The 21400-nt window shown below is 44.6% G+C and overlaps 1 protein-coding gene across 3 annotated transcripts in view; it reads right to left on the reverse strand.

Moving 5' to 3' along the window:
• Positions 1-21400, reverse strand: part of nsd1a (nuclear receptor binding SET domain protein 1a) — a 58669-nt gene that overhangs the window by 17659 nt on the left and 19610 nt on the right. For all 3 annotated transcript variants that reach the window (XM_029721720.1, XM_029721711.1, XM_029721730.1), the window contains exons 7-11: positions 2212-2366; positions 1921-2115; positions 1603-1725; positions 1296-1419; positions 711-911 (exon numbers count right to left, since the gene is read on the reverse strand). In XM_029721720.1, the coding sequence (XP_029577580.1) occupies positions 711-911; positions 1296-1419; positions 1603-1725; positions 1921-2115; positions 2212-2366 (798 nt within the window). The remainder of the gene's footprint in view (positions 1-710; positions 912-1295; positions 1420-1602; positions 1726-1920; positions 2116-2211; positions 2367-21400) is intronic.

A 21400-nucleotide genomic window follows, 5' to 3' on the forward strand; every position in this document is an offset into this window, starting at 1 on the left:
TTCATACCACTATTTATCATTATTATATGTCAGAGGCATGAGCAATTAGCAAACGGACTTGAAAACAGGTGGTTTAGCCTATGCTCCAAAAATGCAACGTGGTTCGACGAGAACACTGACATTTTGTCAAGGCAGAAATAAGTTGCTGATACCGCGACACGCGCAGACGCATAAATTCTGGCCTAATGACAATCGCCAAACGTCATAAACCCTTTTTGGTGTAACATTCACCACTGTTTGGAGGCTGGAAAAACTGACCGTTCATCCTCTCTGAACGTGCAGCCTAATAAAGGAGACCTATGAAGTGATTGTTTGACAATCAGATGAACCCTAATGAAGACAGCTTGTCTGTCGAAACGTTGGACATAGAATATTTTTGCATCTGAGTTCCTCCTGTGTGACTCTTCTTTATTTTTTAAGTGTTCTACTCCGCTAGCCAGCACCTTCGCCTAAATAGGTGTGAGTTTCTTCCACCTCTTGACAATCAGATGAAAACATCATGACTGGCTGTGTTTATACCACAATAAAAGGTCATACATTATAAAAGTTAAATGACAAATCTTTACGAATAGACCCACAGAGATCCTATTGAGTTAATAGTGCACAAATGTTGGACGCACGCATGCACATATAGGAGGTCTCGTACCAGGAAGAAATGAATTCTACTTTACCCCTGGTTCTATCCGAAGCAGACTGGAAGTGGAACCTACTTTTGGAAGTGCAGGGGTTGAGGGGGTTGGTGATGTGGCAGGACAGACAGACGTGGAGGGAGCAGCGAACCCCTTTGTTCTGGGGCTGGGTGGGTGTGTGTTTCAGGATACACTCGTTGTGGTAGAATTTCCCACATACAGGCACCATGCACCTCTTCACACCGTCGCCAGACTTCTTACACACAAAGCACGTGTGGACCCCTGCAATGGAAAGGATACACTCTTAGCTTTGTGATACACCAAAGCAGCTTACATACATTGTGGGTATTGATACAGAATACCTCTGTCAGATGCAGAGATATGGTCTATGAGCATGGCAGTATCACTGCACAGGTATAAGAACTCAGTAACACAGTGTTAAGTCAAGGTGAATGTGTGTATAGGTGAGGCTGCACCAGGTGTATATGGCTCTGTATGGTTCCAGGTAGCCTAGCAACCGAAAGGTTGCTGGTTCGAATCCCTAAGCTGACTAGGTGAAACATCTGTGCCCTTGAGCAAGGCATTCAACCCTAATTGCTTGGATAAGAGCGTCTGCTAAATGACTCAAATGTAAATGTACAGACAGGTGTATAGGTAGAGACTCACCTATAGTGCATTCACTACAGATAAACTTCCCTCTGGGGGCTTCTGATAGGCCGATACACTGCAGGTGGAATGCCCCACAGCACTGACCCTCACACAGCAGCAGCTCACCTGTCCTCTCACACACCTGCAAGACACACACACACATATTTTGTGTTACAATACTCTCAAATGTCATTCATCACTCGGCTATTGGGAACGTCTATTTCTGAACTAATGTGAGAAAGCCTGGAAATCAAGGTTAGCGCTATTTTGACTGTTTCTGCCACTACAAAATAGAAAGGTTGTGGTATGTTGTTGGTTGACCTACCTGACAGACATTCTCCTTCATGGACGCAGCTCCTCCTTTCTCTCCTGTGTTCTTCTTAGTGCTGGAGACCAGGGACCCTTCACCAGGTAGGGAGAAACTGTCATTCAGACCAGGAGAGAACACCTGGAGGAGAGGAGAGGTTTCATTACACATTAATACATAAGTTAATACACAGCATATTGGTTAAGGTGTGGGGGCTTAGCATCCTGTTTTACAGTACTGGTACAATTATACCTCAGGTGAATGCTGACATCAATAACATGAAACTAGTCATCTTTTCACACAGGTTGAAAAAGACAACGAGGTGTTTATGCTGACCTCAGGTTTGGGTGTTCTCTCTCCGTTGGTGTGGCTCTCTCCTCCCACCCCAGGACTGATCTTCTCGTTCTCTTCCTTGGGGGTGAGGAGCACCATAGGGCTAGGGGGCCGGGCAGGGGAGGAGCCCTGCAGAGAAACCACACTCTCTGGAGTTGTCACGCTGGATACAGGCACTTCTTTCTTCACAGACTTAACCTGTCATAGAAATGAGATAATTAGATCAGTTTCCGAGTGGTACTGTAGCAGTATAGTTGTGTTAATATGGCTGTTGATTAGTTCCTTCAGCCTTACCTGAGTGTTCCTGACTTCTGTCTTCTCCTCTGTCTGTCCACTCTGCTTCTTCAACTCTTTCTTCTTTGGAGGACTGAGTGACACTTCTTCTATGGTGCATTCCAGGACCTTGTGAGATGGCTTCCTTGGCCTCTTCCTATCCAGGGATACTGGGGCTGGGGAATGAACAGACATTTAAATACCCTAAATCTACTGTATATGAAAATATCAGGATTTGTTTTCATTATCATAACTACTTTACCAAAATATCTACTTTCACTACATAACTACAGTACTCTCCCTATGGAACTACTTTCCCTATGGAACTACTTTCACTATGGAACTACTCTCACCAATGGAACTACTTTCCCTATGGAACTACTTTCCCTATGGAACTACTTTCCCAATGGAACTACTTTCCCTATGGAACTACTTTCCCTATGGAACTACTTTCCCTATGGAACTACTTTCCCTATGGAACTACTTTCCCTGTGGAACTACTTTCCCTGTGGAACTACTCTCCCAGTGGAACTACTCTCCCAATGGAACGACTCTCCCAATGGAACTACTTCCCCAATAAAACAACTTTCCCAATGGAACTACTCTCCCAATAGAACAACTTTCCCAATGGAACTACTCTCCCAATAGAACTACTCTCCAATTGGAACTACTCTCCCAATGGAACTACTCTCCCAATGGAACTACTCTCCCTATGGAACTACTCTCACCAATGGAACTACTCTCACCAATGGAACTACTCTCCCAATGGAAATACTTTCCCTATGGAACTACTCTCACCAACGGAACTACTCTCACCAATAGAACAACTTTCCCAATGGAACTACTCTCCCAATAGAACTACTCTCCCAATGGAACTACTCTCCCAATGGAACTACTCTCCCAATGGAACTACTCTCCCTATGGAACTACTCTCACCAATGGAACTACTCTCACCAATGGAACTACTCTCACCAACGGAACTACTCTCCCAAGGGAACTACTCTCCCAACGGAAATACTTTCCCTATGGAACTACTCTCACCAATGGAACTACTCTCACCAACGGAACTACTCTCACCAATGGAACTACTCTCTCTATGGAACAACTTTCCCAATGGAACTACTCTCCCAATAGAACTACTCTCCCTATGGAACTACTCTCCCAATGGAACTACTCTCCCTATGGAACTACTCTCCCAATGGAACTACTCTCCCAATGGAACTACTCTCCCAGTGGAACTACTTTCCCTGTGGAACTACTCTCCTATGGAACTACTCTCACCAATGGAACTACTCTCACCAATGGAACTACTCTCACCAATGGAACTACTCTCACCAATGGAACTACTTTCCCTATGGAACTACTTTCCCTATGGAACTACTCTCACCAGTGGAACTACTCTCCCAGTGGAACTACTCTCCCAGTGGAACTACTCTCCTATGGAACTACTCTCCAAATGGAACTACTCTCCCAATGGAACTACTCTCACCAATGGAACTACTCTCCCAAGGGAACTACTCTCCCAACGGAAATACTTTCCCTATGGAACTACTCTCACCAATGGAACTACTCTCACCAACGGAACTACTCTCACCAATGGAACTACTCTCTCTATGAAACAACTTTCCCAATGGAACTACTCTCCCAATAGAACTACTCTCCCTATGGAACTACTCTCCCAATGGAACTACTCTCCCTATGGAACTACTCTCCCAATGGAACTACTCTCCCAATGGAACTACTCTCCCAGTGGAACTACTTTCCCTGTGGAACTACTCTCCTATGGAACTACTCTCACCAATGGAACTACTCTCACCAATGGAACTACTCTCACCAATGGAACTACTCTCACCAATGGAACTACTTTCCCTATGGAACTACTTTCCCTATGGAACTACTCTCACCAGTGGAACTACTCTCCCAGTGGAACTACTCTCACCAACGGAACTACTCTCACCAACGGAACTACTCTCACCAATGGAACTACTCTCACCAATGGAACTACTCTCCCAGTGGAACTACTCTCCTATGGAACTACTCTCCAAATGGAACTACTCTCCCAATGGAACTACTCTCACCAATGGAACAACTCTCCCAGTGGAACTACTCTCCTATGGAACTACTCTCCCAATGGAACTACTCTCCCAATGGAACTACTCTCCCAATGGAACTACTTCCCCAATGGAACTACTCTCCCAATGGAACTACTCTCCCTATGGAACTACTCTCACCAATGGAACTACTCTCCCAATGGAACTACTTTCCCAATGGAACTACTCTCCCAATGGAACTACTCTCCCTATGGAACTACTCTCACCAATGGAACTACTCTCACCAATGGAACTACTTTCCCAATGGAACTACTCTCCCAATTGAACTACTCTCCCAATGGAACTACTCTCCCAATGGAACTACTCTCCCTATGGAACTACTTTCCCAATGGAACTACTCTCCCAATGGAACTACTCTCCCTATGGAACTCCTCTCCCAATGGAACTACTTTCCCAATGGAACTACTCTCCCTATGGAACTACTCTCCCAATGGAACTACTCTCCCTATGGAACTACTTTCCCAATGGAACTACTCTCCCTATGGAACTACTTTCCCAATGGAACTACTCTCCCAATGGAACTACTCTCCCTATGGAACTACTTTCACCAATGGAACTACTCTCACCAATGGAACTACTCTCACCAACGGAACTACTCTCACCAATGGAACTACTCTCCCTATGGAACTACTCTCACCAATGGAACTACTCTCCCAATGGAACTACTCTCACCAATGGAACTACTCTCCCAGTGGAACTACTTTCCCTATGGACCTACTCTCCCAATGGAACTACTCTCCCAGTGGAACTACTCTCCCTATGGAACTACTCTCCCTATGGAACTACTCTCCCAATGGAACTACTCTCCCTATGGAACTACTCTCCCAATGGAACTACTCTTCCAATGGAACTACTCTCCCAATGGAACTACTTTCCCAATTGAACTACTTTCCCTATGGAACTACTCTCCCAATGGAACTACTCTCCCAAGGGAACTACTCTCCCAATGGAACTACTTTCCCTATGGAACTATTCTCCCAATGGAACTACTCTCCCAATGGAACTACTCTCCCAATGGAACTACTCTCCCAAGGGAACTACTCTCCCAAGGGAACTACTCTCCCAATTGAACTACTTTCCCTATGGAACTACTCTCACCAATGGAACTACTCTCACCAATGGAACTACTCTCCCAATGGAACTACTCTCACCAATGGAACTACTCTCACCAATGGAACTACTTTCCCTATGGAACTACTCTCACCAATGGAACTACTTTCCCTATGGAACTACTCTCCCAGTGGAACTACTTTCCCAATGGAACTACTCTCCCTATGGAACTACTCTCCCTATGGAACTACTCTCCCTATGGAACTACTCTCCCTATGGAACTACTCTTCCAATGGAACTACTTTCCCAATGGAACTACTTTCCCAATGGAACTACTCTCCCAATGGAACTACTCTCCCAGTGGAACTACTTTCCCAATGGAACTACTCTCCCTATGGAACTACTCTCCCTATGGAACTCCTCTCCCAATGGAACTACTTTCCCTATGGAACTACTCTCCCTATGGAACTACTTTCCCAATGGAACTACTCTCCCTATGGAACTACTTTCCCAATGGAACTACTCTCCCTATGGAACTACTTCCCCAATGGAACTACTCTCCCTATGGAACTACTTTCACCAATGGAACTACTCTCACCAATGGAACTACTCTCACCAACGGAACTACTCTCACCAATGGAACTACTTTCCCTATGGAACTACTCTCACCAATGGAACTACTCTCCCAATGGAACTACTCTCACCAATGGAACTACTCTCCCAGTGGAACTACTTTCCCTATGGAACTACTCTCCCAATGGAACTACTCTCCCAGTGGAACTACTCTCCCTATGGAACTACTCTCCCTATGGAACTACTCTCCCTATGGAACTACTCTCCCAATGGAACTACTCTCCCAATTGAACTACTTTCCCTATGGAACTACTCTCCCAATGGAACTACTCTCCCAAGGGAACTACTCTCCCAATTGAACTACTTTCCCTATGGAAATACTCTCACCAATGGAACTACTCTTCCAATGGAACTACTCTCCCAATGGAACTACTCTCCCTATGGAACTACTCTCCCAATGGAACTACTCTTCCAATGGAACTACTCTCCCAATGGAACTACTCTCCCAAGGGAACTACTCTCCCAATTGAACTACTCTCCCAATGGAACTACTCTCCCAATGGAACTACTCTCCCTATGGAACTACTTTCCCAATGGAACTACTCTCCCAATGGAACTACTCTCCCTATGGAACTCCTCTCCCAATGGAACTACTTTCCCAATGGAACTACTCTCCCTATGGAACTACTCTCCCAATGGAACTACTCTCCCTATGGAACTACTTTCCCAATGGAACTACTCTCCCTATGGAACTACTTTCCCAATGGAACTACTCTCCCAATGGAACTACTCTCCCTATGGAACTACTTTCACCAATGGAACTACTCTCACCAATGGAACTACTCTCACCAACGGAACTACTCTCACCAATGGAACTACTCTCCCTATGGAACTACTCTCACCAATGGAACTACTCTCCCAATGGAACTACTCTCACCAATGGAACTACTCTCCCAGTGGAACTACTTTCCCTATGGAACTACTCTCCCAATGGAACTACTCTCCCAGTGGAACTACTCTCCCTATGGAACTACTCTCCCTATGGAACTACTCTCCCAATGGAACTACTCTCCCTATGGAACTACTCTCCCAATGGAACTACTCTTCCAATGGAACTACTCTCCCAATGGAACTACTTTCCCAATTGAACTACTTTCCCTATGGAACTACTCTCCCAATGGAACTACTCTCCCAAGGGAACTACTCTCCCAATTGAACTACTTTCCCTATGGAACTACTCTCACCAATGGAACTACTCTCCCAATGGAACTACTTTCCCTATGGAACTACTCTCCCAATGGAACTACTCTCCCAATGGAACTACTCTCCCAATGGAACTACTCTCCCAAGGGAACTACTCTCCCTATGGAACTACTCTCACCAATGGAACTACTCTCACCAATGGAACTACTCTCCCAATGGAACTACTCTCACCAATGGAACTACTCTCACCAATGGAACTACTTTCCCTATGGAACTACTCTCACCAATGGAACTACTCTCACCAATGGAACTACTTTCCCTATCGAACTACTCTCCCAGTGGAACTACTTTCCCAATGGAACTACTCTCCCTATGGAACTACTCTCCCTATGGAACTACTCTCCCTATGGAACTACTCTCCCAATGGAACTACTCTTCCAATGGAACTACTCTCCCAATTGAACTACTCTCCCAATGGAACTACTCTCCCAATGGAACTACTCTCCCTATGGAACTACTTTCCCAATGGAACTACTCTCCCAATGGAACTACTCTCCCAATGGAACTACTCTCCCTATGGAACTCCTCTCCCAATGGAACTACTTTCCCAATGGAACTACTCTCCCTATGGAACTACTCTCCCAATGGAACTACTCTCCCTATGGAACTACTTTCCCAATGGAACTACTCTCCCTATGGAACTACTTTCCCAATGGAACTACTCTCCCAATGGAACTACTCTCCCAATGGAACTACTCTCCCTATGGAACTACTTTCACCAATGGAACTACTCTCACCAATGGAACTACTCTCACCAACGGAACTACTCTCACCAATGGAACTACTTTCCCTATGGAACTACTCTCACCAATGGAACTACTCTCCCAATGGAACTACTCTCACCAATGGAACTACTCTCCCAGTGGAACTACTTTCCCTATGGAACTACTCTCCCAATGGAACTACTCTCCCAGTGGAACTACTCTCCCTATGGAACTACTCTCCCTATGGAACTACTCTCCCAATGGAACTACTCTCCCTATGGAACTACTCTCCCAATTGAACTACTCTTCCAATGGAACTACTCTCCCAATGGAACTACTTTCCCAATTGAACTACTTTCCCTATGGAACTACTCTCCCAATGGAACTACTCTCCCAAGGGAACTACTCTCCCAATTGAACTACTTTCCCTATGGAACTACTCTCACCAATGGAACTACTCTTCCAATGGAACTACTCTCCCAATGGAACTACTCTCCCTATGGAACTACTCTCCCAATGGAACTACTCTTCCAATGGAACTACTCTCCCAATGGAACTACTCTCCCAAGGGAACTACTCTCCCAATTGAACTACTTTCCCTATGGAACTACTCTCACCAATGGAACTACTCTCCCAATGGAACTACTCTCACCAATGGAACTACTCTCACCAATGGAACTACTTTCCCTATGGAACTACTCTCACCAATGGAACTACTCTCACCAATGGAACTACTTTCCCTATGGAACTACTCTCCCAGTGGAACTACTTTCCCAATGGAACTACTCTCCCTATGGAACTACTCTCCCAGTGGAACTACTTTCCCAATGGAACTACTTTCCCAATGGAACTACTCTCCCAATGGAACTACTTTCCCAATTGAACAACTCTCCCAATTGAACTACTCTCCCAATGGAACTACTCTTCCAATGGAACTACTCTCCCAAGGGAACTACTCTCCCAATTGAACTACTCTCCCAATGGAACTACTCTCCCTATGGAACTACTCTCACCAAAGGAACTACTCTCACCAATGGAACTACTCTCACCAATGGAAATACTTTCCCTATGGAACTACTCTCACCAATGGAACTACTCTCACCAATGGAACTACTCTCACCAACGGAACTACTCTCACCAATGGAACTACTTTCCCTATGGAACTACTCTCACCAATGGAACTACTCTCACCAACGGAACTACTCTCCCAATGGAACTACTCTTACCAATGGAACTACTCTCACCAATGGAACTACTTTCCCTATGGAACTACTCTCCCAGTGGAACTACTTTCCCTGTGGAACTACTCTCCCAGTGGAACTACTCTCCCAATGGAACTACTCTCCCAATGGAACTACTCTCCCTATGGAACTACTCTCCCAATGGAACTACTCTCCCAATAGAACTACTCCCCCTATGGAACTACTCTCCCAATGGAACTACTCCCCCTATGGAACTACTCTCCCTATGGAACTACCGTAATTTCCGGACTATAAGCCGCTACTTTTTCCCACGCTTTGAACCTCGCGGCTTAAACAATGACGCGGCTAATATATGAATTTTTCCCGCTTTCAAATTATTATTCTTTTTTTAAAAACACATTCTGTGACGTGCTCAGTTTCTTGGCGGCATGAAGCTTTCATTAGACCAATGAAATTGCCGAACGGGTTAAGGTCAAACAACTTTTGTGTTTACTGTTTAGATTAAATCGAGCGCGGTCAAACTTCCCATCATTCTGATTACGGTAGTCATTTTGTCACCCTCATCATGGCAAAGACACGGAGAAATGCATATGATGCAGCTTTCAAGTTGAAGGTGATTGATCTGGCTGTTGGAAAAGGAAATAGAGCTGCTGCACGGGAGCTTGGTCTGGAGCAATGAATTTCTTGGAAGGCTACTGTTTACTGCTAATTTTTTATTTTTTGTTACAAGCCATGTTTCGTTAAAGCCTATTTATTTTTGTTACAAGCCGTGTTTCGTTAAAGCCTATTTTTTTTTGTTACAAGCCGTGTTTCGTTAAAGCCTATTTATTTTTGTTACAAGCCGTGTTTCGTTAAAGCCTATTTTTTTTTGTTACAAGCCGTGTTTCGTTAAAGCCTATTTATTTTTGTTACATGCCGTTTTTTGTTAAAGCCTATTTATTTTTGTTACAAGCCGTGTTTCGTTAAAGCCTATTTATTTTTGTTATAAGCCGTGTTTCGTTAAAGCCTATTTATTTTTGTTACAAGCCGTGTTTCGTTAAAGCCTATTTATTTTTGTTACAAGCCATGTTTCGTTAAAGCCTGTGTAAAGTTAATTTGTTTCAATGTACCGGTAGGCACCTGCGGTTTATAGACATGTGCGGCTAATTTATGTTCAAAATAATAATTTTAAAAAAATTCAGTGGGTGCGGATTATATTCAGGTGCGCTCAATAGTCCGGAATTTACGGTACTCTCACCAATGGAACTACTCTCCCAATGGAACTACTTTCCCTATGGAACTACTCTCACCAATGGAACTACTCTCCCAATGGAACTACTTTCCCTATGGAACTACTCTCACCAATGGAACTACTCTCCCAATGGAACTACTCTCACCAATGGAACTACTCTCACCAATGGAACTACTCTCACCAATGGAACTACTCTCTCTATGGAACTACTCTCCCAATGGAATTACTCTAACCAATGGACTACTCTCACCAATGGAACTACTCTCACCAATGGAACTACTTTCCTTATGGAACTACTCTCACCAATGGAACTACTCTCACCAATGGAACTACTCTCACCAATGGAACTACTCTCTCTATGGAACTACTCTCCCAATGGAATTACTCTCCCAATGGAACTACTCTCCCAATGGAACTACTCTCCCTATGGAACTACTCTCCCTAAGGAACTACTCTCCCAGTGGAACTACTCTCCCAATGGAACTACTCTCCCAATGGAACTACTCTCCCTATGGAACTACTCTCCCTAAGGAACTACTTCCCCAATGGAACTACTCTCCCAATGGAACTACTTTCCCAATGGAACTACTCTCCAAATGGAACTACTCTCCCTAAGGAACTGCTCTCTTAATGGAACTACTTTCCCAATGGAACTACTCTCCCAATGGAACTACTCTCCCTATGGAACTACTCTCCCAATGGAACTACTCTCCCAATGGAACTACTCTCCCTATGGAACTACTCTCCCTAAGGAACTACTTCCCCAATGGAACTACTCTCCCAATGGAACTACTTTCCCAATGGAACTACTCTCCCAATGGAACTACTCTCCCAATGGAACTACTCCCCCTATGGAACTACTCTCCCTATGGAACTACCGTAATTTCCGGACTATAAGCCGCTACTTTTTTCCCACGCTTTGAACCTCGCGGCTTAAACAATGACGCGGCTAATATATGAATTTTTCCCGCTTTCAAATTATTATTATTTTTTAAAAAACACATTCTGTGACGTGCTCAGTTTCTTGGCGGCATGAAGCTTTCATTAGACCAATGAAATTGCCGAACGGGTTAAGGTCAAACAACTTTTTTGTTTACTGTTTAGATTAAATCGAGCGCGGTCAAACTTCCCATCATTCTGATTACGGTAGTCATTTTGTCACCCTCATCATGGCAAAGACACGGAGAAATGCATATGATGCCGCTTTCAAGTTGAAGGTGATTGATCTGGCTGTTGGAAAAGGAAATAGAGCTGCTGCACGGGAGCTTGGTCTGGAGCAATGAATTTCTTGGAAGGCTACTGTTTACTGCTAATTTTTTATTTTTTGTTACAAGCCATGTTTCGTTAAAGCCTATTTATTTTTGTTACAAGCCGTGTTTCGTTAAAGCCTATTTTTTTTTGTTACAAGCCGTGTTTCGTTAAAGCCTATTTATTTTTGTTACATGCCGTTTTTTGTTAAAGCCTATTTATTTTTGTTACAAGCCGTGTTTCGTTAAAGCCTATTTATTTTTGTTATAAGCCGTGTTTCGTTAAAGCCTATTTATTATTGTTACAAGCCGTGTTTCGTTAAAGCCTATTTATTTTTGTTACAAGCCATGTTTCGTTAAAGCCTGTGTAAAGTTAATTTGTTTCAATGTACCGGTAGGCACCTGCGGTTTATAGACATGTGCGGCTAATTTATGTTCAAAATAATAATTTTTAAAAAATTCAGTGGGTGCGGATTATATTCAGGTGCGCTCAATAGTCCGGAAATTACGGTACTCTCACCAATGGAACTACTCTCCCAATGGAACTACTTTCCCTATGGAACTACTCTCACCAATGGAACTACTCTCCCAATGGAACTACTTTCCCTATGGAACTACTTTCCCTATGGAACTACTCTCACCAATGGAACTACTCTCCCAATGGAACTACTCTCACCAATGGAACTACTCTCACCAATGGAACTACTCTCACCAATGGAACTACTCTCTCTATGGAACTACTCTCCCAATGGAATTACTCTAACCAATGGACTACTCTCACCAATGGAACTACTCTCACCAATGGAACTACTTTCCTTATGGAACTACTCTCACCAATGGAACTACTCTCACCAATGGAACTACTCTCACCAATGGAACTACTCTCACCAATGGAACTACTCTCTCTATGGAACTACTCTCCCAATGGAATTACTCTAACCAATGGACTACTCTCACCAATGGAACTACTCTCACCAATGGAACTACTCTCCCAATGGAACTACTCTCACCAATGGAACTACTCTCCCAATGGAACTACTCTCACCAATGGAACTACTCTCCCAATGGAACTACTCTCACCAATGGAACTACTCTCCCAATGGAACTACTCTCACCAATGGAACTACTCTCCCAATGGAACTACTCTCCCAATGGAACTACTTTCCCTATGGAACTACTCTCCCAATGGAACTACTCTCCCAATGGAACTACTCTCCCAATGGAACTACTCTCCCAATGGAACTACTCTCCCTATGGAACTACTCTCACCAATGGAACTACTCTCTCTATGGAACTACTCTCCCAATGGAACTACTCTCACCAATGGAACTACTCTCCCAATGGAACTACTCTCACCAATGGAACTACTCTCACCAATGGAACTACTCTCTCTATGGAACTACTCTCCCAATGGAACTACTCTCACCAATGGAACTACTCTCCCAATGGAACTACTTTCCCTATGGAACTACTCTCACCAATGGAACTACTTTCCCTATGGAACTACTCTCTCTATGGAACTACTCTCCCAATGGAACTACTTTCCCTATGGAACTACTCTCACCAATGGAACTACTTTCCCTATGGAACTACTCTCTCTATGGAACTACTCTCACCAATGGAACTACTTTCCCTATGGAACTACTCTCCCAATGGAACTACTTTCCCTATGGAACTACTCTCACCAATGGAACTACTTTCCCTATGGAACTACTCTCTCTATGGAACTACTCTCCCAATGGAACTACTCTCACCAATGGAACTACTCTCACCAATGGAACTACTCTCCCAATGGAACTACTCTCCCAATGGAACTACTTTCCCTATGGAACTACTCTCCCAATGGAATTACTCTAACCAATGGACTACTCTCACCAATGGAACTACTCTCACCAATGGAACTACTCTCCCAATGGAACTACTCTCACCAATGGAACTACTCTCACCAATGGAACTACTTTCCTTATGGAACTACTCTCACCAATGGAACTACTCTCACCAATGGAACTACTCTCACCAATGGAACTACTCTCTCTATGGAACTACTCTCCCAATGGAATTACTCTAACCAATGGACTACTCTCACCAATGGAACTACTCTCACCAATGGAACTACTCTCCCAATGGAACTACTCTCACCAATGGAACTACTCTCCCAATGGAACTACTCTCCCAATGGAACTACTCTCCCAATGGAACTTCTCTCCCAATTGAACTACTCTCACCAATGGAACTACTCTCCCAATGGAACTACTCTCCCAATGGAACTACTCTCACCAATGGAACTACTCTCACCAATGGAACTACTCTCCCAATGGAACTTCTCTCCCAATTGAACTACTCTCACCAATGGAACTACTCTCCAAATGGAACTACTCTCCCTAAGGAACTACTCTCCCAACGGAACTACTTTCCCAATGGAACTTCTTTCCCTATGGAACTACTCTCCCAATGGAACTACTCTCACCAAAGGAACTACTCTCACCAATGGAACTACTCTCCCTATGGAACTACTCTCCCTAAGGAACTACTCTCCCAATGGAACTTCTTTCCCTATGGAACTACTCTCCCAATGGAACTACTCTCACCAAAGGAACTACTCTCACCAATGGAACTACTCTCCCAATGGAACTACTCTCACCAATGGAACTACTCTCCCTATTGGAACTACTCTCCCTAAGGAACTACTCTCCCTATGGAACTACTCTCCCTAAGGAACTACTCTCCCTATGGAACTACTCTCCCTAAGGAACTACTCTCACCAATGGAACTACTCTCCCAATGGAACTACTGTCACCAATGGAACTACTCTCCCTACGGAACTACTCTCCTAATGGAACTACTCTCCCAATGGAACTACTCTCCCAATGGAACTACTTCCCCAATGGAACTACTCTCCCAATGGAACTACTCTCCCTATGGAACTACTCTCCCAATGGAACTACTCTCCCAATGGAACTACTTCCCCAATGGAACTACTCTCCCAATGGAACTACTTCCCAATGGAACTACTCTCCCAATGGAACTACTCTCCCAATGGAACTACTCTCCCAATGGAACTACTCTCCCAATGGAACTACTCTCCCAATGGAACTACTCTCCCAATGGAACTACTCTCCCAATGGAACTACTCTCCCAATGGAACTACTCTCACCAATGGAACTACTTTCCCTATGGAACTACTCTCACCAATGGAACTACTTTCCCAATGGAACTACTCTCCCTAAGGAACTACTATCCCAGTGGAACTACTCTCCCAGTGGAACTACTCTCCTAATGGAACCACTCTCCCAGTGGAACTACTCTCCCTATGGAACTACTCTCCCAATGGAACTACTCTCCCAATGGAACTACTCTCCCAATGGAACTTCTCTCCCAATGGAACTACTCTCCCAATGGAACTACTCTCCCTAAGGAACTACTCTCCCAATGGAACTACTCTCCCAATGGAACTACTCTCCCTAAGGAACTACTCTCCCTATGGAACTACTCTCCCAATGGAACTACTCTCCCTAAGGAACTACTCTCCCAATGGAACTACTCTCCCAATGGAACTACTCTCCCTAAGGAACTACTCTCCCAATGGAACTACTCTCCCTATGGAACTACTTTCCCTATGGAACTACTCTCCCTAAGGAACTACTCTCCCAGTGGAACTACTCTCCCTAAGGAACTACTCTCCCAATGGAACTACTCTCCCAATGGAACTACTCTCCCAATGGAACTACTTTCCCTATGGAACTACTCTCCCAATGGAACTACTCTCCCTATGGAACTACTCTCCCTATGGAACTACTCTCCCAATGGAACTACTCTCCCTATGGAACTACTCTCCCAATGGAACTACTTCCCCAAAAGAACTACTCTCCCAATAGAACCACTCTCCCAATGGAACTACTCTCCCTATGGAACTACTCTCCCTATGGAACTACTCTCCCAATGGAACTACTCTCCCTATGGAACTACTCTCCCAATGGAACTACTCTTCCAATGGAACTACTCTCCCAATGGAACTACTTTCCCAATTGAACTACTTTCCCTATGGAACTACTCTCCCAATGGAACTACTCTCCCAAGGGAACTACTCTCCCAATGGAACTACTTTCCCTATGGAACTACTCTCCCAATGGAACTACTCTCCCAATGGAACTACTCTCCCAATGGAACTACTCTCCCAAGGGAACTACTCTCCCAATTGAACTACTTTCCCTATGGAACTACTCTCACCAATGGAACTACTCTCACCAATGGAACTACTCTCCCAATGGAACTACTCTCACCAATGGAACTACTCTAACCAATGGAACTACTTTCCCTATGGAACTACTCTCACCAATGGAACTACTTTCCCTATGGAACTACTCTCCCAGTGGAACTACTTTCCCAATGGAACTACTCTCCCTATGGAACTACTCTCCCTATGGAACTACTCTCCCTATGGAACTACTCTCCCTATGGAACTACTCTTCCAATGGAACTACTTTCCCAATGGAACTACTGTCCCAATGGAACTACTTTCCCAATGGAACTACTCTCCCAATGGAACTACTCTCCCAGTGGAACTACTTTCCCAATGGAACTACTCTCCCTATGGAACTACTCTCCCTATGGAACTCCTCTCCCAATGGAACTACTTTCCCTATGGAACTACTCTCCCTATGGAACTACTTTCCCAATGGAACTACTCTCCCTATGGAACTACTTTCCCAATGGAACTACTCTCCCTATGGAACTACTTCCCCAATGGAACTACTCTCCCTATGGAACTACTTTCACCAATGGAACTACTCTCACCAACGGAACTACTCTCACCAATGGAACTACTTTCCCTATGGAACTACTCTCACCAATGGAACTACTCTCCCAATGGAACTACTCTCACCAATGGAACTACTCTCCCAGTGGAACTACTTTCCCTATGGAACTACTCTCCCAATGGAACTACTCTCCCAGTGGAACTACTCTCCCTATGGAACTACTCTCCCTATGGAACTACTCTCCCTATGGAACTACTCTCCCTATGGAACTACTCTCCCAATTGAACTACTCTCCCAATGGAACTACTCTCCCAATGGAACTTCTCTCCCAATTGAACTACTCTCACCAATGGAACTACTCTCCCAATGGAACTACTCTCCCAATGGAACTACTCTCACCAATGGAACTACTCTCACCAATGGAACTACTCTCCCAATGGAACTTCTCTCCCAATTGAACTACTCTCACCAATGGAACTACTCTCCAAATGGAACTACTCTCCCTAAGGAACTACTCTCCCAACGGAACTACTTTCCCAATGGAACTTCTTTCCCTATGGAACTACTCTCCCAATGGAACTACTCTCACCAAAGGAACTACTCTCACCAATGGAACTACTCCCCCTATGGAACTACTCTCCCTAAGGAACTACTCTCCCAATGGAACTTCTTTCCCTATGGAACTACTCTCCCAATGGAACTACTCTCACCAAAGGAACTACTCTCACCAATGGAACTACTCTCCCAATGGAACTACTCTCACCAATGGAACTACTCTCCCTATTGGAACTACTCTCCCTAAGGAACTACTCTCCCTATGGAACTACTCTCCCTAAGGAACTACTCTCCCTATGGAACTACTCTCCCTAAGGAACTACTCTCACCAATGGAACTACTCTCCCAATGGAACTACTGTCACCAATGGAACTACTCTCCCTACGGAACTACTCTCCTAATGGAACTACTCTCCCAATGGAACTACTCTCCCAATGGAACTACTTCCCCAATGGAACTACTCTCCCAATGGAACTACTCTCCCTATGGAACTACTCTCCCAATGGAACTACTCTCCCAATGGAACTACTTCCCCAATGGAACTACTCTCCCAATGGAACTACTTCCCCAATGGAACTACTCTCCCAATGGAACTACTCTCCCAATGGAACTACTCTCCCAATGGAACTACTCTCCCAATGGAACTACTCTCCCAATGGAACTACTTCCCCAATGGAACTACTCTCCCAATGGAACTACTCTCCCAATGGAACTACTCTCACCAATGGAACTACTTTCCCTATGGAACTACTCTCACCAATGGAACTACTTTCCCAATGGAACTACTCTCCCTAAGGAACTTCTCTCCCAATGGAACTACTCTCCCAATGGAACTACTCTCCCTAAGGAACTACTCTCCCAATGGAACTACTCTCCCAATGGAACTACTCTCCCTAAGGAACTACTCTCCCTATGGAACTACTCTCCCAATGGAACTTCTCTCCCAATGGAACTACTCTCCCAATGGAACTACTCTCCCTAAGGAACTACTCTCCCAATGGAACTACTCTCCCAATGGAACTACTCTCCCTAAGGAACTACTCTCCCTATGGAACTACTCTCCCAATGGAACTACTCTCCCTAAGGAACTACTCTCCCAATGGAACTACTCTCCCAATAGAACTACTCTCCCTAAGGAACTACTCTCCCAATGGAACTACTCTCCCTATGGAACTACTTTCCCTATGGAACTACTCTCCCTAAGGAACTACTCTCCCAGTGGAACTACTCTCCCTAAGGAACTACTCTCCCAATGGAACTACTCTCCAATGGAACTACCAATGGAACTACTCTCCCAATGGAACTACTTTCCCTATGGAACTACTCTCCCAATGGAACTACTCTCCCTATGGAACTACTCTCCCTATGGAACTACTCTCCCAATGGAACTACTCTCCCTATGGAACTACTCTCCCAATGGAACTACTTCCCCAAAAGAACTACTCTCCCAATAGAACCACTCTCCCAATGGAACTACTCTCCCTATGGAACTACTCTCCCTATGGAACTACTCTCCCAATGGAACTACTCTCCCTATGGAACTACTCTCCCAATGGAACTACTCTTCCAATGGAACTACTCTCCCAATGGAACTACTTTCCCAATTGAACTACTTTCCCTATGGAACTACTCTCCCAATGGAACTACTCTCCCAAGGGAACTACTCTCCCAATGGAACTACTTTCCCTATGGAACTACTCTCCCAATGGAACTACTCTCCCAATGGAACTACTCTCCCAATGGAACTACTCTCCCAAGGGAACTACTCTCCCAATTGAACTACTTTCCCTATGGAACTACTCTCACCAATGGAACTACTCTCACCAATGGAACTACTTTCCCTATGGAACTACTCTCACCAATGGAACTACTTTCCCTATGGAACTACTCTCCCAGTGGAACTACTTTCCCAATGGAACTACTCTCCCTATGGAACTACTCTCCCTATGGAACTACTCTCCCTATGGAACTACTCTCCCTATGGAACTACTCTTCCAATGGAACTACTTTCCCAGTGGAACTACTTTCCCAATGGAACTACTCTCCCTATGGAACTACTCTCCCTATGGAACTACTCTCCCTATGGAACTACTCTCCCTATGGAACTACTCTCCCTATGGAACTACTCTCCCTATGGAACTACTCTCCCTATGGAACTACTGTCCCAATGGAACTACTTTCCCAATGGAACTACTCTCCCAATGGAACTACTCTCCCAGTGGAACTACTTTCCCAATGGAACTACTCTCCCTATGGAACTACTCTCCCTATGGAACTCCTCTCCCAATGGAACTACTTTCCCTATGGAACTACTCTCCCTATGGAACTACTTTCCCAATGGAACTACTCTCCCTATGGAACTACTTTCCCAATGGAACTACTCTCCCTATGGAACTACTTCCCCAATGGAACTACTCTCCCTATGGAACTACTTTCACCAATGGAACTACTCTCACCAATGGAACTACTCTCACCAACGGAACTACTCTCACCAATGGAACTACTTTCCCTATGGAACTACTCTCACCAATGGAACTACTCTCCCAATGGAACTACTCTCACCAATGGAACTACTCTCCCAGTGGAACTACTTTCCCTATGGAACTACTCTCCCAATGGAACTACTCTCCCAGTGGAACTACTCTCCCTATGGAACTACTCTCCCTATGGAACTACTCTCCCAATGGAACTACTCTCCCTATGGAACTACTCTCCCAATTGAACTACTCTTCCAATGGAACTACTCTCCCAATGGAACTACTTTCCCAATTGAACTACTTTCCCTATGGAACTACTCTCCCAATGGAACTACTCTCCCAAGGGAACTACTCTCCCAATTGAACTACTTTCCCTATGGAACTACTCTCCCAATGGAACTACTCTTCCAATGGAACTACTCTCCCAATGGAACTACTCTCCCAAGGGAACTACTCTCCCAATTGAACTACTCTCCCAATGGAACTACTCTCCCAATGGAACTACTATCCCTATGGAACTACTTTCCCAATGGAACTACTCTCCCAATGGAACTACTCTCCCTATGGAACTCCTCTCCCAATGGAACTACTTTCCCAATGGAACTACTCTCCCTATGGAACTACTCTCCCAATGGAACTACTCTCCCTATGGAACTACTTTCCCAATGGAACTACTCTCCCTATGGAACTACTTTCCCAATGGAACTACTCTCCCAATGGAACTACTCTCCCTATGGAACTACTTTCACCAATGGAACTACTCTCACCAATGGAACTACTCTCACCAACGGAACTACTCTCACCAATGGAACTACTCTCCCTATGGAACTACTCTCACCAATGGAACTACTCTTCCAATGGAACTACTCTCACCAATGGAACTACTCTCCCAGTGGAACTACTTTCCCTATGGAACTACTCTCCCAATGGAACTACTCTCCCAGTGGAACTACTCTCCCTATGGAACTACTCTCCCTATGGAACTACTCTCCCAATGGAACTACTCTCCCTATGGAACTACTCTCCCAATGGAACTACTCTTCCAATGGAACTACTCTCCCAATGGAACTACTTTCCCAATTGAACTACTTTCCCTATGGAACTACTCTCCCAATGGAACTACTCTCCCAAGGGAACTACTCTCCCAATTGAACTACTTTCCCTATGGAACTACTCTCACCAATGGAACTACTCTCCCAATGGAACTACTTTCCCTATGGAACTACTCTCCCAATGGAACTACTCTCCCAATGGAACTACTCTCCCAATGGAACTACTCTCCCAAGGGAACTACTCTCCCAATTGAACTACTTTCCCTATGGAACTACTCTCACCAATGGAACTACTCTCACCAATGGAACTACTCTCCCAATGGAACTACTCTCACCAATGGAACTACTCTCACCAATGGAACTACTTTCCCTATGGAACTACTCTCACCAATGGAACTACTCTCACCAATGGAACTACTTTCCCTATCGAACTACTCTCCCAGTGGAACTACTTTCCCAATGGAACTACTCTCCCTATGGAACTACTCTCCCTATGGAACTACTCTCCCTATGGAACTACTCTCCCAATGGAACTACTCTTCCAATGGAACTACTCTCCCAATTGAACTACTCTCCCAATGGAACTACTCTCCCAATGGAACTACTCTCCCTATGGAACTACTTTCCCAATGGAACTACTCTCCCAATGGAACTACTCTCCCAATGGAACTACTCTCCCTATGGAACTCCTCTCCCAATGGAACTACTTTCCCAATGGAACTACTCTCCCTATGGAACTACTCTCCCAATGGAACTACTCTCCCTATGGAACTACTTTCCCAATGGAACTACTCTCCCTATGGAACTACTTTCCCAATGGAACTACTCTCCCAATGGAACTACTCTCCCAATGGAACTACTCTCCCTATGGAACTACTTTCACCAATGGAACTACTCTCACCAATGGAACTACTCTCACCAACGGAACTACTCTCACCAATGGAACTACTTTCCCTATGGAACTACTCTCACCAATGGAACTACTCTC

Source organism: Salmo trutta, chromosome 3 (genome assembly GCF_901001165.1).
Source record: "Salmo trutta chromosome 3, fSalTru1.1, whole genome shotgun sequence".
NCBI lineage: Eukaryota > Metazoa > Chordata > Actinopteri > Salmoniformes > Salmonidae > Salmo > Salmo trutta.